Here is a 17,446-nt window from a genome sequence, read left to right as displayed (position 1 = left end):
CTCTATGACTCCAAGTTCTAACATGGTTTTAACTTCCTTAGAAATAGCTTCTCGCTGAGCTTCAGGAATCCTATATGGCTTTAAATGAACCCTGACCCCTGGTTCTGTGACAATGTCATGTTTTATTATGGTTGTTCGGCCAGGCAGCTCTGAAAATACCTCCCTATTTTGGATGAGAAATTCTTTAACCTGATTGTTCTGATCAGCTGATAATGTCTCTGACACCTTCACTGCGGGAAGCAACCGGGGTGAAGACACCGAAGGGCAAGGCTCCGCTGACAGAGACAACCTATCTTTCCAGGGTTTGATTAAGTTAACATAGTAGATCTGTTCGGGTTTTCTCTTTCCCGGCTGGTATACTTTGTAATTAACCTCATTCACTTTTTCCCTAATCTCAAATGGACCCTGCCATTTAGCTAGGAATTTGCTTTCCACAGTGGGTACCAAAACAAGAACTCTATCTCCAGGAGCAAATTCCCGTATCTTGGCACTCCGGTTATAGACCCTCTGTTGAGCACTTTGGGCCTGTTCCATGTGCTCTCTGACAACAGGTACCACGGCTGCAATCCTATCCTGCATTTGTGTTACATGCTCAATAACGCTTCTATAAGGAGTGGGCTGTCCTTCCCACGTCTCTTTGGCAACATCCAACAGCCCTCTGGGGTGTCTACCATACAACAAATCAAATGGAGAAAACCCCGTAGAGGACTGAGGAACTTCTCTGATGGCCATTAACAAGTAGGGCAACAAACAATCCCAGTTTTTCCCATCTCTCTCAACAACCTTTTTTAACATACTTTTTAATGTTTTATTAAACCTTTCCACCAACCCGTCAGTTTGGGGATGGTAGATGGACGTCCTGAGGTGAGTGACCTTAAATAACTTGCACAATTCTTTCATGATCCTTGACATAAATGGAGTACCTTGGTCAGTCAAAATTTCTTTTGGTATTCCCACTCTACTAAATACCTGCACCAGCTCCCTAGCTATCGCCTTGGTTGTGATAGTGCGTAAAGGGACAGCCTCAGGATATCGAGTGGCATAGTCCATAATTACCAGGATATACTGATGGCCCCGAGCAGACTTTAACAAGGGCCCCACGAGATCCATGGCTATTCTGTCAAACGGGACCTCTATAATAGGCATGGGAACTAGTGGGCTCCTGAAATGGGGTCTAGGGGCATGATACTGGCATTCAGGACAGGAAGAACAATATTCAGACACTTCTTTATAAACCCCTGGCCAAAAGAACCTTTGTAAAACTCTTTCAGTGGTTTTTTCTGCCCCTAAATGTCCTGCGGTAACGTGACTATGAGCTAAATCTAGTACCGTTCTCCGATAAGGCTGGGGAACTACCAGCTGTTCCACCACATCCTCACCCCTTTTGACAATGTGGTACAAGAGCTCATTACAGATGGCCATGTGGGGATACGTAACCCTGTCACCTGGTACCACAGGTTCCCCATTAACAATCTTAACATTCTCTCTAGCCTTTATTAAGGTAGGATCCTTTAACTGTTCAGACGCAAACAGATCCTTCTTTACCTCCAGGTCAGGCACGCTTTCAGTTCTAACTACTATGTCTCTGTTCCCGGCAAGAGGGTCCTCACTGGACTCCCCATCTGTCACTTCCCCAGCCAAACTAGCAAAAGGCAAAGGGCCAGAAAGTTCCGAAGACCCACGTACATCCATAAAATCACCGGTATTATCAACTGGCTTTTTACTTCTCACATCTGTTGATAACCGTGATTCCCACAGTTTCCAAAAATGAGGAAAATCCCTCCCTATTATGGCCTCATGCACCAAGGTAGGGACCAGTCCCACTTTAACCATTGCTGACCCACAACAAGTTTCTATATTCACCTCAGCAGTGGCATAATGTTGGGTATCCCCATGTATGCAAGTTACCCCAATAGGTATTTGCTGGACCTTTAAGGGGTTCACTAACCCAGCTTTCACGAGGGTAACTAAACTTCCTGAATCTAGCAAGGCCTCTACCCGGTTACCTTCTAAGAACACATCACACATTTGTTTTTCCAGCTCAGGTGAAGGTACCACAGTACAGGCTAACCTAGCAAAGAAAGACATTCTGCGACATTCAAAGGCAGCATCACATTGGATGGGTTCTTGCGTGACTGGGCAATTGGCAATAACATGACCTGGCATACCACACCTAAAACATTTCACCACACGATTATCAACCCATTTGGGCAGCATAGACCGTTCTAGCCCCATTGGCCTGTTTCCAGGGCCAGTGTTTACAGTCTCTCCAGCCTTGCGTTCTCTTAACCGCCCAGCAACGTTTTCCCACGGAACAGTCTTACCAGTCTTTACTGAAGGGCGCTGTCGAGGATCTATGGGTTGCTGGGTGGTCATCAGTAGTTCCTCTGCTGCCAAATACCTCTCTACCATGTCCACTAATTGGTCAGCAGTACCCGGGTTTCCATGGCTCACCCACTTGCGCAGGACCATGGGCAAAGATCTCAAGTAGCGGTCCATGACGACTCTTTCCACCATCTGGGGACCAGTTAATGTCTCTGGCTGTAGCCATTTTTTTGTTAGCTGAATAAGGTCGTGCATCTGGGAGCGCGGAGGCTTCTCCATGGCGTACAGCCAACGGTGCACCCGTTGTGCTCGTACTGACAGCGTGACTCCCAGGCGGGTCAGGATCTCAGTCTTTAGTTTATCATAGTCCCGAGCCTCAGCAGGGCTTAAATCAAAGTAAGCTTTTTGGGGCTCACCTGACAGGAAAGGTGCCAGCAGACTGGCCCACTGTGCTTTCGGCCAGTTCTCACGCTCGGCAGTCCTTTCAAACGTGGTCAGATAGGCCTCCACATCATCAGCCTCTGTCATTTTCTGCAGGAAGTGACTGGCTCGTATAGAACTAGAGCTGGTTGGAGCACTGACGGCCACATCTCCAACCCGAGCTGCAAGTCTCTGCACCACTTCTGCTAAGGCCTCTCTATCCTGACGCTGTTGCCTGTAAAGTTCATCAACAACTGCCTGCTGTTGTCTCTTATTTTCCTCCATTGCCACCTGCTGCTGTCTGTTGGCCTCCTGCTGTAGTCTCCAATTTTCCTCCATTGCCACCTGCTGCTGTCGGTTGGCCTCCTGCTGAGCCGCTGTAGCTTGCAGCAAGGCTTTAAGCAGATCCTCCATGTCAACAGATTTTTTCAGGCGGCTTTGTAGCTGCTTTCACCCAGGACATATATCAAACCCTCAGGGGTGAGTCTCAGTAACTTCACACTGGGCTGTATCTGCATAAACCACCGTTTTCTGCAGGCCTCACAAAGCTGCTGCTTTCACTTATGCGCAGAACGGCCTGCTCGCATTCTCCACCAAGTTGTAACACTGTAGGGGTGCAAGGTGCCTTTTCCTGGGGAATATGGCAGCACGCAGCAGCTGAGGAACAACACAAGTCCAGTTTCTGGTACAACTGACCCCGGCCAGTTTTATTGAAACAGAAAATAAAACAAACCCCAAAATAAAAATACCTTGCCTGTCCGGCACAAACTAAACATAAGTTATTCCTAACTGTCACTAAACAAAACACAGAGTTCTTCAGTACATACTGTATAGCTCACTTGCATCAGAAAGCGTGTCTCTCACACACAGATCCTGCAGCCTTCCCAGGCAGTCTGCCCATACTAATCAGGTTAGAAGCACTATATCACTCTTACACAGCTGAAACCCTGATTAGCCCTCTGTGAGGCCAAAGACCCGAACTGGGCCCAATGTCTAGAACTCGCCTTATCTCTCTCTCAGAGCCTTTACCCAGCTTTTACAGCAAACTGAAAAGGTTCAGACAAAACAAAAAGCATTTTTCCTAGAAGTTAACATTTTCTAAAACATGTAAGACAAGAACCTGGGACAAATATACCTGCCCTCAAACACTATCCCAGTGTTCTTGTCACAATATATATATATATATTTTTTTTTATTTTTTTTACTAAAATCATCTGGGATAGGGTTAAATTCATGTTCTTCACCTAATTCACTCATAAAAAACCCCAACAATTTCGAAGCAGCTTTTGGCGAAATAAATAGTTAACTTGGGATCTCGGTATATCTTTTTATCTTAACTCGCCAGGAGGCATGGACGAGAAACGTGTAAGGGTGCTTGTTGAGATCCCTCTGGAACCATGCTTTTGAAGATTGCCTGTTACAGAGTGTATCTGCACGCCAGCTGGATCGCTTGGACAGCTGCTCTCTCCCTCCCTGCCATCATCAGTTGGAACATCTACACCCAGTGCCGCACCCCACCTGGGGTAAGAGAACGGCCGTCTTTCCTGTGGGTTACATCTGCTAGCAGGGGAGGTCGAGCATAGCACAGGTCTGATTGTTTGATAAAGTTCAGATCTCACAAAAGGACTGTTAAGTGACTGCTTCATTACATTGGGCGTCATCTAGCAATACCAATCAGCAGGCTTACACAAGTCGGTAAAATTGCAATCTCCTTTTTAAGCTCAAATTAATGTTGATGCTGAATTGAGGAACCATAATGTCCAGCATTACTGAAGACTTCCATTGGAGTGGAACGGTTCTTAGGTCTGATTTACCAATATGTTACATTAACTGTTTGGACTTCTGTTGATCTTGGAGGATATATTCCATTCATAGTGTTTGCTAATCAATTTTAAATTATTTAATGAAAAAGTTAAGTCAATTGATATACTTTTGTTTATGCATTCTTTTAATGAATGTTATAGGAACCTTTTCCTTACCGCTGCTATCGCCATCCTGGTACTTCTTCATAAATAGACAATATCTACAGTGCATCCGGAAAGTATTCACAGCGCTTCACTTTTTCCATATTTTGTTATGTAACAGCCTTATTCCAAAATGGAATAAAAAAAAAATTTCCTCAAAATTCTATACACAATACCCCATAATGACAATGTGAAAAAAGTTTTTTTTAGATTTTCGCAAATTTATAAAAAAAAAAGAAATCACATGTGTACATAAGTATTCACAGCTTTTGCTCAATACTTTGTTAATGCACCTTTGGCAGCAATTACAGCCTCAAGTCTTTTTGAATATGATGCCACGAGCTGGGCACACCTATCTTTGGTCAGTTTTGCCCATTCCTCTTTGCAGCACCTCTCAAGCTCCATCAGGTTGGATGGGAAGCGTCGGGGCACAGCTATTTTCAGATCTCTCCAGGGATGTTCAATCGGATTCAAGTCTGGGCTCTGGCTGGGCCACGCAAGAACATTCACAGAGTTGTCCTTAAGCTACTCCTGTGATATCTTGGCTGTGTGCTTAGGGTCGTTACCTTGCTGAAATATGAACATTCGCCCCAGTCTGAGGTCAAGAACGCTCTGGAGCAGGATTTCATCCAGGATGTCTCTGTACATTGCTGCATTCATCTTTCCCTCTATCCTGACTAGTCTCCCAGTTCCTGCCACTGAAAAACATCCCCACAGCATGATGCTGCCACAACCATGCTTCACTGTAGGGATGGTATTGGCCTGGTGATGAGCGGTGCCTAGTTTCCTCCAAATATGATGCCTGGCATTCAATCCAAAGAGTTCAATCTTTGTCTCATCAGACCAGAGAATTTTGTTTCTCATGGTCTGAGAGTCCTTCAGATACATTGTGTCAAACTCCAGGCGGACTGCCATGTGCTTTTTACCAAAGAGTGGCTTTCGTCTGGTCACTCTACCATACAGGCCTGATTGGTAGATCACTGCAGAGATGGTTGTCCTTCTGGAAGGTTCTCCTCTCTCCACAGAGGAATGCTGTAGCTCTGACAGAGTGACCATCGGATTCTTTAGTCACCTAACTGACTAGGGCCCTTTTCCCCCGATCACTCAGTTTAGCTGGCCGGCCAGCTCTAGGAAGAGTCCTGGTGGTTCCAAACTTCTTCCATTTTGGGATGATGGAGGCCACTGTGCTCATTGGGACCTTCAAAGCAGCAGATATTTTTCTGTAACCTTCCCTAGATTTGTGCCTCGAGACAATCCTGTCTCGGAGGTATACAGAAAATTCCTTTGACCTCATGCTTGGTTTGTGTTCAGACATGCAATTTCAAGTGTGGGACCTTATATACACAGGTGTGTGCCTTTCCAAATCATGTCCAAATCAACTGAATTTACTACAGGTGGACTCCAATTAAGCTTTAGGAACAGCTCAAGGATGATCAGTGGAAACATGATGCACCTGAGCTCAATTTTGAGCTTTATGGCAAAGGCAGTGAATACTTATGTACATGTGATTTCTTAGTTTTTTATTTGTAATAAATTTGCAAAAATCACCAATTTTTTTTTTTTAACGTTGTCATTTTGGGGTATTGTGTGTACAATTTTGAGAGAAAAAATTAATTTATTCCATTTTGGAGTAAGGCTGTAACAAAACAAAATATGGAAAAAGTGAAGCGCAGTGAATTCTTTCCAGATGCACTGTATGTTCCCCCTGGGCTACCACTGACAAAACTTAGTCATACCCCTTGCCAGCTGAAACTGTTAATACATAGCAAAAGGCCCAATCGCTGGAGAAACCAGCTAAAACTTTTCTGGGATCATTCATAGACCACTTTTTTTTTAACTCTTAGGAGAGACCTCCAAAATATGTGGCAAACTGTGCAAAAGAGAAACCACCTACAATTAGGTTCCTTTATTATTTAAACTTTTTAGTTTGTCTTCTGAAATAAGTGCTTGGTTCAGCAAACCTTATTGCTCACATTATGATGGGACATAAGGGCTGTCTTTATTACATGCGGCACATTTGTGTGTCTAAATAGCCGTATTCACGGCTCGATTTGGGGAGAGATGTGTGCTGAGCGAACCGCTCAGCACACATCTCTCCCCCCACTCAAGCACAGCGCGATGTGTGCTGAACGTGCGGGGGGGGGGGGGGGGGGGCATTTCACCCAGATGGTGTAATGAGCAACCTGCTAGATTGAGCCTGCATGCATGCCAACCTAGCACCAGCGATAGCGATGCACGGGGCCGCGCATCGCTATCGCTGTTCGGAGTACACACACAGAGATCATTGCTTAAAATCCAAGCAATCTAGTTGTCAGCATCCGGAGTCTTACCGGTACGCTGGGGCCGCGGGGCTGGCTTCTCTGGCAGTGTGCGGGCAGCGGCGGAGGTGGGCTGCTGCGCCGGGTCCGTGGGCAGCAGTGGCGGCAGTGAGGGGGTCCGCTCGTGGCGGCAGGACGCCGCTACAGCGGGTCGCTCTTGCTGAGCCGTTGCTAGGAGACCAGAGGCAGTGAGCAATGTGGCTTTGCAGAAAGGTCTGCATTACTGGGCGCCGCCATGTTGGAGACCAAGTTTTAAGCATAGTTCCTGTTTCCTGTTTCTTCCAGCCAATCCAGGGGAAGCTCTCCCTATAAAAGGGGGCTGGTTTAGGACAGGGACACCAGTGCTTCAAGTTACAACCCTGTTGTAGGTGCTTTAGCCTGTGCTCCCAGGATCCTTGTCGTATTCTGGTTTATCCTGCTCCTGCTTGGTCGGTTCTCTATTGCTGCTGCAGTCCTGCCGTTCCTAACCTGCTACTGCCTGTGGAAGCGCTCCTCTAAAACCCGGTCCAGTAAGACCCTTTGGGCACAGTCGGCCCCGGGTCTTCTGCCTCGTCTTTCAAGCCACACTCCACAGATCTACTTCACCAGCCACGTCTTTGTACCACAACCTGTAGATTGTTATCTTCAGCCTCATCCTCCAAACCACAGTCCACAGTCCTTGTCTCCAGCCAGGTCTTCAACTACCATCCACAGTTCCACAGTTCATTATCTACAGTCTCGTCTTTCAAATCACAGTCCACAGTTCCTACCTCCAGCCACGTCTTTTAACCACCATCCACAGTTTCGCAGCTCATTATTCACAACCTTGTCTTTCAAGCCACAACCTGCAGTGCTTTATCCGCAACTACGTTCTTTAACCAACGTGCTCCTGCCACAGTTCTCTACCTCAGCCCCGTACATAATAAATACTATTCTTTGACTTTCAACACCGCCTACGTTCTTCATTGTTCCGTGTCCCATGCGAAGGAACTATATCCAACCCCCTCATCTTGCTCACCCACAGCCATCTACCTCCTCGGGCAAGTCTCAGCTGCCGGATCCTCAAACTTTGCTAGACGTGACACTAGTCAGATTGCTTAGATTTTAAGCAGCTCCGTGAGTACCCCCCTTAAAGCTTTGTTATATATTGCACAAATAGCAGCTTGAATGGCACAATGCACAAAAGTATCACAATAAAAATAGGACAACATTGACTGAAAAACAGGATGACTCACTGATAAAGAGGTGGCGCTGTCCCTGCCAGCTCTCCCCGAGGCACTGGATAAAAGGATGCTTGACCTGCCGCTGATTGTAAGAGAGATCATCATTAGTTGGCAGCATGGACAGTGCACACATTGCTTTTAGTCTAAACTAAAGTGACTTCTTCCCTCAGGTTCACAGGGGTATATTTACTAACATGAGAGCTTTCAAATGTAGAGATGTTACCCATAGCAACCAATCAGATTCTATATAATTTATCTAGGACTTTCTAGATGATAATAGCCAGAATCTGATTGGTTGCTATGGGCAACATCTCCCCTTTTGTAAACATATACCCCACAGAGTGCAGCAGTCCTACCTGTATAGTGACCTCCTCTTTACATTGTCTCAGTGTGTTACGACTCAAGACTTCCCTTTTGGGTAATACCTGTGCAACAGAGTCATATATTCAAATACAGTAAACACTATTGGGAAACAAGTGTCTGAATATCTCAAAGACTGATCTAGCTTCTGACCTTTAAGGCAAAGATCTTCTGCTCTGTGCAGTTTAAAACCTTCAGAACTGGACCAAGGGATCCTTTAGCAACGCACCCCAGAATCTATGGAATAGAAATTGTTGTTCCATTTAAAAAAACATCATAATTTCTGTTAGTCACTAAGGAATAGCAAAAGCATATTTAGCTGGATATAACATTATGCTAAACATGAATATGGCTTCCTAACTAAGTTACAAATCAAAAGATTGATTGCATTATTGTGGATCAACTTATGTCATAATAGTGTGGCAAATATGCTATTAACCATCGAATATTTTTTTTATAATTAACCATTTACAAAGGTAAATTGCAGATTAACCAAGAAAAGGAATTCCAGTTTTCTGCTCTAAATTTACAGGAACCATGATATTCATCATATTTATTAGGAGGACTACACACAAAAGCTTCATTTAGGATATTTTCATTAATAATTGTTGTTCAATCCTTAGACTTAATAGGGCTGAGAGAAAGTTAGCCATAACGGACTTACATGCATCTCTGTAGCTGGACCACTGCTATATGTACGCTTGGTTTCATAACCACCACCAGTTTTAACACATAAACCACAATATAACAGCGTGTAGTATTTACATAACACTGCTGTTCCTTAATATAAATCAATCTTAAACATGAACATAACAGCTTCTACTTTCGGAAAAAGACATTGGGCTCATTCATATCACATATGCAGAAGTACCAAACTCAAACCAATGTGGTTTAATAAGAAGGTCAAGGAAGTAATAAATAATAAGAAGCGTGCTTTCAAAGCATTTAAATCTAATGGAACGGAGGAGTCATTTCAGTACTACAAGGAATGCAATAAAAAATGCAAAAAAGCAATAAGAGCAGCTAAAATTTAATATGAAAAGCAAATCGCTATAGAGAGCAAAAATAATCCTAAGAAGTTTTTCAAATACATAAACAGTAAAAGGTTAAGAAAGGAGAACGTAGGTCCATTAACCACTTAACTGACGATTTTTCCCTTCAAAAGCGTTAACATTGTTTTTTTAAAATGTATTTTATTTAATAAAGTTGAAAAAGTATTTTTTAAAATATTTAAACATTATATTCTGCACATCTGCAGAACAGATCTCCTCGTCAAAAATGGGGTGACAGGGTGGGACGACACAGTTGCATGAAATCTAACCATGCCAGTTAAGTGGTTAATAGATGAATTTGGTGTATTGATAAATGATGATGAAACAAAAGCGGAAATACTGAACAAATTTTTTTCATCTGTGTTCACCAGAGAAGAAGCAACGATGGGAGTAGTGCATAACGATAGTGAAAGCAAGGATTCCTGGCAAGATACTTGTTTAAGTGAGGAGGTAGTCTGGGAGAGACTAAGCAAAATTAAGAGTACCAAATCACCTGGACCTGATGGACTTCACCCGAGGGTTCTTATGGAGCTTAGGTCACAACTAGCAAGACCCCTATACTTGATTTCCAATAGTTCTATTAGATCAGGCATGGTACCTATGGATTGGCGTATAGCTGAGGTAGTGCCATTATTTAAAAAGGGATCTAAAAATCATCCAGGAAATTACAGACCAGTCAGTTTGTCATCTATAGTGGGGAAATTATTGGAGGGAATTTTAAGGGATATCATACCGGAGTATCTGCATGCCGCTAGGTTTATTAGCAAGAACCAGCATGGGTTTGTAAGGGACAGATCATGTCAAACTAACTTAATTAGCTTCTATGAGGAAGTGAGCGACAATCTTGACCGAGGAAAAGCAGTGGATGTGGTATACTTAGATTTTGCAAAAGCCTTCGATACACTGCCCCACAGGAGACTGATCATCAAATTAAAGGAGCTTGGACTAGGAAAAACTATTTGTACATGGATAAGTAATTGGATGGATAACAGGGTACAGCGAGTAGTGGTCAATGGAATGTCATCCAGCTGGGCACCAGTAGTCAGCGGAATACCACAAGGGTCAGTACTTGGGCCACTACTGTTCAACATATTTATCAACGACCTGGAAATAGGCCTGGAAAGCACAGTGTCAATCTTTGCAGATGATACTAAATTGTGTAAGGTAATTAATTCGGAAATAGATGTGGAGTCTCTACAGAACGACTTAGCTAAACTTGAAATCTGGGCGTCTAAATGGAAAATGGGATTCAATATAGAAAAATGCAGTTATGCACTTCAGGACCAAAAACAAACTTGCAACCTACATATTAAATGGGGAAAATCTAGGGGTAACAGTATTGGAATAAGATTTTGGGGTACTGATTGATAACAGGCTAAACAACCATACACAATGTCAAAGTGCAGCAAAGAAGGCAAGTAAGGTGCTAGCATGCATAAAACGGGGAATTGAGACAAGGGACGAGAGTGTAATACTGCCGCTGTACAAATCATTGGTACGTCCGCACCTGGAATATTGTGTTCAATTTTGGGCACCACATTATAAAAAAGATATCTGTGAACTCGAAAGGATTCAAAGGCGTGCTACTAAATTGATTAAAGGGCTAGAGGGACTGGAGTATGAGGAAAGGCTCACTAGGTTGAAACTGTATACACTAGAAAAGAGGCGTCTAAGAGGAGACATTATCAATATCTTCAAATATATAAAGGGAAATTACAAAGATTTATCAGAGGAATTGTTTATTAAAATAACTCTGTATGAGACGTGAAGTCACTCGCTGAGGCTTGAGGAGAGAAAATTCCATACGCTGCGTAGGAAAGGGTTCTTCACTGTAAAGGTCCATACACACTTAACGATATAATGAGCGACGTCGCTCATTTTCCCCCTCCTTGAGCGACGTCGCTCATTATATCGTTAAGTGTGTATGCCGCCAGCGACGATCGATGCGCGGCCCCGCGGGTCGGCAACGATCGTCGCTGTCGGTAGGGCATGCATGAAGGATGTGGACTGTCGTCCACGACCTTCATGCAGGGCTGGCGGGGGCGTGACGTCACTGAGCGATATGAGCGGTCATATCGCTCAGTGCGTACAGGCGGCCGCCGACCGGCCGGCCCGGGAGGGGGAGACGTTAGACGATGTCGCTCACAGAGCGACATCGTCTAATGTGTATGGGCCTTTAGGGCAATAAGGATCTGGAATTCCCTGCCAGTGAAGGTGGTAATGGCGGACACTATATATGCATTTAAAAACGGATTGGATAAATTTCTGACTGAAAAAGATATCCAAGGTTATAACATTTAAAATATGATTTTTTTTTTAATCTGGGAGGAACATGATTTTCAGTTCTTACCTAAACATAAATCATTATTTCAATTAGGACATTATAATGAACTCGGCTTAAGACAGATTACAGGTTGAACCCGATGGGCATTTTGCCTCTTTTCAACCTCATTAACTATGTAACTATGTAACATACAATCCATACAAAACACACTCAAATGCACAGTATCAGCTAGCGCCAAACATGCCATCAAGTTCGGCGCAACTGTGCCATTACATTTTGAACAGAGCTCCATATAAGAGTAGCAGCTGCTCTGTAACAGCCGCTAGGAGCAAAGGGAGATGCCGGTAGCCCCCGCAACAGCTGAGGAGTGAGCGCTGGCTGCAGGAGGAACAGATCACAGATGTACTAAGCCTTGAAAAGTGATAAAGTGAAGAGTGATAAACTACCAGCCAACCAGCTCCTGCCATTTCTCAAACCTGTGACATGGCAGTTAGGGGCTGATTGACAGGTACTTTATCAATCTCCACTTTTTAAGGCTTAGTACATCGGACCCAGAGATTGGCGCACACATTCGCAGCCCTTCAGTCAGCTGGAGACACAGCACCACCAGACCTGGAAAAAAAGGAGCAGGGCTCTGGCATACTGGGTGACCATATCTCCCTTATCTCTCTCCTCCCCCTGTTTCATTCAGAGCCATAACTCAGGGTAGGCAAGCAGTACAGTTGCACAAGATGGCACCATCACTGCTTCACAGCACATGAATTTGCCTTTCAGAATGCCTGGAACGGTACCCTTCGGCCTGTAGCACTGCTGCAAAACTGGATGCTCCGGACATGCACCCTGCTGGGCTGCAAGACGCCCCAGGCAATAGCACTATATACAACCAGCAGCCTAGCCAACACGTGTGTGGTGGCTGGAGCTGGTCCAGGGTGACACAAAGGCCTGCTCAGACATTAGTCTCTGTTTTATTAACCTCTTTATTCTTCTTCCACTATTTGCTTTATGCAGTATGCCCCATACTTACTTTCTGAATTTCCTGGGAGTCCTCAGTCTCCAGTGGGTGATCCTCCCGCATCTCACCCATTTTCTAGTGAATTGGGACAGATGGGGAGACTAATGCCACAAGAAAGCATAGGTAATAATTACACAAACAACCGGACTCAACCCCATCACCTGCATCTATTCTGTTTTTCTCCCAGAGAGTTTATTAAAGTCATATGACATACCCCCTTCTTTCTCATCACTTCTTCTGTCTTGCAGTTTTTCTCCTTCTCACTATTGGTCCTCTCCCTGATCAGTGATACTGTATCTGCTGCGATTCCCCATCATTGATTGCTAAATTATCCCTCAAAGGTTTCTATGGGAGCTTGTGGAATTGCCAAATTTACCAAGCAATTGTAAAATTTACTCAATTGGGCCCGCTATTCCCAACCTCAGTTCTTAAGGAAGACTGATACCCCTTATTCACTGACTTCAAAATCCCAGGTTTTTGCACGTGAACTCGCAAAACCGGGGATTTTGGTCAATGTAAACGCAACTAATTCCAGGGTCACGGAGCAGAGACCCGGGAAATTGCCAGGTTGATAGCCCCGATCATTTTCCGGCTTGCAGTGGAAAAAGGGATTTTTGTCTTACCTGTAAAATCCTGTTTTCTGAAGTCCATGGAACTGGGCACCAAGGCGTTAACGTCTTCCAGTGCAGTGGAAGTGGTCCCTTCTCCCCTATACTCAGCCTGCCCCAGGCCAAGGCCAGTCAGTTATTACTCAACAAGCCAAGGAAAAGGAAAGGAGATACCAAGTAGTACCCCCACCCCCATAAACACTTACATGGGCGGATTGGGACACCGGGACACCATGGCAGTTCCTGGTTGGCTGCTTACTTTGTCCCTTCAGTACCCACACGTCCCCCCAATACCATGATAGTGCTGCGATCGCCAGCGTTAGGTGACAGAGCCTGCTGGCCGTGGCTGTTTGCAGTGCTGCGGAGGTGTACAGTGCCGCCTGCAACACTGAGACCGGCACTGCACGTCAGTTTCATAGGAGCCAGCGGACGGTAGGACCGTTGCAGCTCTAATAACCTTGCGGCCCCAGCGTTCACTCTGGGGAGCAGTGCCGCCCGTAAGTGATGCAGACAAACAATGCCAGGCGCCTGCTCCAGAGTCAGACCAGGTTCCTTCTAGTGATGAGCGGGTTCGGTTCCTCGGAAACCGAACCCCCCCGAACTTCACCCATTTTACACGGGTCCGAGGCATACTCGGATTCTCCCATATGGCTCGGTTAATCCGAGCGCGCCCGAACGTCATCATCCTGCTGTCGGATTCTCGCGAGATTCGGATTCTATATAAGCAGCCGCGCGTCGCCGCCATTTTCACTCGTGCATTGGAAATGTTAGGGAGAGGACGTGGCTGGCATCCTCTCCGTTTATTAATGTTGATGCAAATATTTGTGCTTATTGCTTAATTGTGGGGACTGGGGAGCAGCTGTATTATATAGGAGGAGTACAGTGCAGAGTTTTGCTGACAGTGACCACCAGTATACGTTGTCTGCCTGAAAAACACTCCATATCTGTGCTCAGTGTGCTGCATATATCTGTGCTCACAATGCTTAATTGTGAGGACTGGGGAGCAGCTGTATTATATAGAAGGAGTACAGTGCAGAGTTTTGCTGACAGTGACCACCAGTATACGTTGTCTGCCTGAAAAACACTCCATATCTGTGCTCAGTGTGCTGCATATATCTGTGCTCACACTGCTTTATTGTGGGGACTGGGGACCACCAGTATATTATATAGGAGGAGTACAGTGCAGAGTTTTGCTGACAGTGACCACCAGTATACGTTGTCTGCCTGAAAAACACTCCATATCTGTGCTCAGTGTGCTGCATATATCTGTGCTCACACTGCTTTATTGTGGGGACTGGGGACCAGCAGTATTATATAGGAGGAGTACAGTGCAGAGTTTTGCTGACAGTGACCACCAGTATATGTTGTATGCCTGAAAAACACTCCATATCTGTGCTCAGTGTGCTGCATATATCTGTGCTCACACTGCTTTATTGTGGGGACTGGGGACCACCAGTATATTATATAGGAGGAGTACAGTGCAGAGTTTTGCTGACCAGTAACCACCAGTATACGTTGTCTGCCTGAAAAACACTCCATATCTGTGCTCAGTGTGCTGCATATATCTGTGCTCACACTGCTTTATTGTGGGGACTGGGGACCAGCAGTATTATATAGGAGGAGTACAGTGCAGAGTTTTGCAGACAGTGACCACCAGTATATATAGTAGTACGGTACGGAAGGCCACTTGCTCTACCTACCTCTGTGTCGTCAAGTATACTATCCATCTAGATTCTATACCTGTGGTGCATTTTAGTTTTGCAGTTTGCTGACAGTGACCACCAGTATATATAGCAGTACGGTACGGAAGGCCACTGCTCTACCTACCTCTGTGTCGTCAAGTATACTATCCATCCATACCTGTGGTGCATTTCAGTTGTGTGCAGTATATATAGTAGTAGGCCATTGCTATTGATACTGGCATATAATTCCACACATTAAAAAATGGAGAACAAAAATGTGGAGGTTAAAATAGGGAAAGATCAAGATCCACTTCCACCTCGTGCTGAAGCTGCTGCCACTAGTCATGGCCGAGACGATGAAATGCCATCAACGTCGTCTGCCAAGACCGATGCCCAATGTCATAGTAGAGAGCATGTAAAATCCAAAAAACAAAAGTTCAGTTAAATGATCCAAAAATCAAAATTAAAAGCGTCTGATGAGAAGCGTAAACTTGCCAATATGCCATTTACGACACGGAGTGGTAAGGAACGGCTGAGGCCTTGGCCTATGTTCATGGCTAGTGGTTCAGATTCACATGAGGATGGAAGCACTCATCCTCTCGCTAGAAAACTGCAGTGCCACTCCTAGATGGGCCAGGTGTTTGTGTCGGCCACTTGGGTCGCTTAGCTTAGTCACACAGCTACCTCATTAACCTCTTTTTTTCTTTGCATCATGTGCTGTTTGGGGACTATTTTTTAAATCTGCGATCCTGTCTGACACTGCAGTTCCACTCCTAGATGGGCCAGGTGTTTGTGTCGGCCACTTGTGTCGCTTAGCTTAGTCACACAGCGACCTTGGTGCGTCTCTTTTTTTCTTTGCATCATGTGCTGTTTGGGGACTATTTTTTTTAAGTGCCATCCTGTCTGACACTGCAGTGCCACTCCTAGATGGGCCAGGTGTTTGTGTCGGCCACTTGTGTCGCTTAGCTTAGTCACACAGCGACCTTGGTGCGTCTCTTTTTTTCTTTGCATCATGTGCTGTTTGGGGACTATTTTTTTTAAGTGCCATCCTGTCTGACACTGCAGTGCTACTCCTAGATGGGCCAGGTGTTTGTGTCGGCCACTTGTGTCGCTTAGCTTAGTCGCACAGCGACCTTGGTGCGCCTCTTTTTTTCTTTGCATCATGTGCTGTTTGGGGACAATTTTTTTAAAGTGCCATCCTGCCTGACACTGCAGTGCCACTCCTAGATGGGCCAGGTGTTTGTGTCGGCCACTTGTGTCGCTTAGCTTAGCCATCCAGCGACCTCGGTGCAAATTTTAGGACTAAAAATAATATTGTGAGGTGTGAGGTGTTCAGAATAGACTGAAAATGAGTGTAAATTATGGTTATTGAGGTTAATAATACTATGGGATCAAAATGACCCCCAAATGCTATGATTTAAGCTGTTTTTGAGGGTTTTTTGTAAAAAAACACCCGAATCCAAAACACACCCGAATACGACAAAAAAATTTCAGGGAGGTTTAGCCAAAACGTGTCCGAATCCAAAACACGGCCGCGGAACCGAATCCAAAACCAAAACACAAAACCCAAAAAATTTCCGGTGCACATCACTAGTTCCTTCCCTACACTGACCTCTGCTGCAGGCAGCCTTCCCCTGCTCCCGTCATTTCCACACTCCACAACACTGCGGAGTGAGAAGCTATGGCACCTGACACACCAGGTGAGTGCTGCGGCTGCTGTAGCATATGGGTTCATAGGGAGCGAGGGAGAGGCAGTGACAGGGCACAGGGGTGTAACTCTGGGAGGCAAAGGAGTCAGCTGCCGCCGGGCTCCTCCTCTGTAGGGGGGCACCACTCCTCCAGTTCCGTGTTCAGCAACACCATTCAATTAAATAATTGACAGCCGCTACCATCTCTTCCATGGCCAACTCTCCTCCCTCACAAATTCCTGCACCTTACAAGTCACACCCTCTGTATTATAGATGCACATTTTACAAGTGTCTTACCCAAGATTAGAACCCATGACCTATTACACAGGAAGCAGGCACCTTACTGATAGAGCTGCAGTATTTGCTCCTGTATAAGAAGCATGAGAATTCTAACTATATGAAGTTACTTCTCTGACAATCCAATTACATATATTTATCTATATGGGGGGGGGGCACCAATATTTATCTTGCCTCCGGGCAACTGGGATGAACTTACGCCACTGACAGGGCACTACTGTGTGGCACAGTGGC

The 17,446-nt window shown here is 45.1% G+C and overlaps 1 protein-coding gene across 1 annotated transcript in view; it reads right to left on the bottom strand.

Annotated features, from left to right (window-relative positions):
* The window catches only part of RSKR (ribosomal protein S6 kinase related), an 88,588-nt gene that overhangs the window by 33,646 nt on the left and 37,496 nt on the right, over positions 1-17,446 (bottom strand). The window contains exons 3-5 of the mRNA XM_063953229.1: positions 8,743-8,826; positions 8,586-8,654; positions 8,242-8,311 (exon numbers count right to left, since the gene is read on the bottom strand). Coding sequence (XP_063809299.1) covers positions 8,242-8,311; positions 8,586-8,654; positions 8,743-8,826 — 223 coding nt within the window. The remainder of the gene's footprint in view (positions 1-8,241; positions 8,312-8,585; positions 8,655-8,742; positions 8,827-17,446) is intronic.

The sequence above is a fragment of the Pseudophryne corroboree genome, chromosome 2 (assembly GCF_028390025.1).
Source record: "Pseudophryne corroboree isolate aPseCor3 chromosome 2, aPseCor3.hap2, whole genome shotgun sequence".
NCBI lineage: Eukaryota > Metazoa > Chordata > Amphibia > Anura > Myobatrachidae > Pseudophryne > Pseudophryne corroboree.
This window is presented reverse-complemented; position numbering and strand designations above follow the sequence as displayed.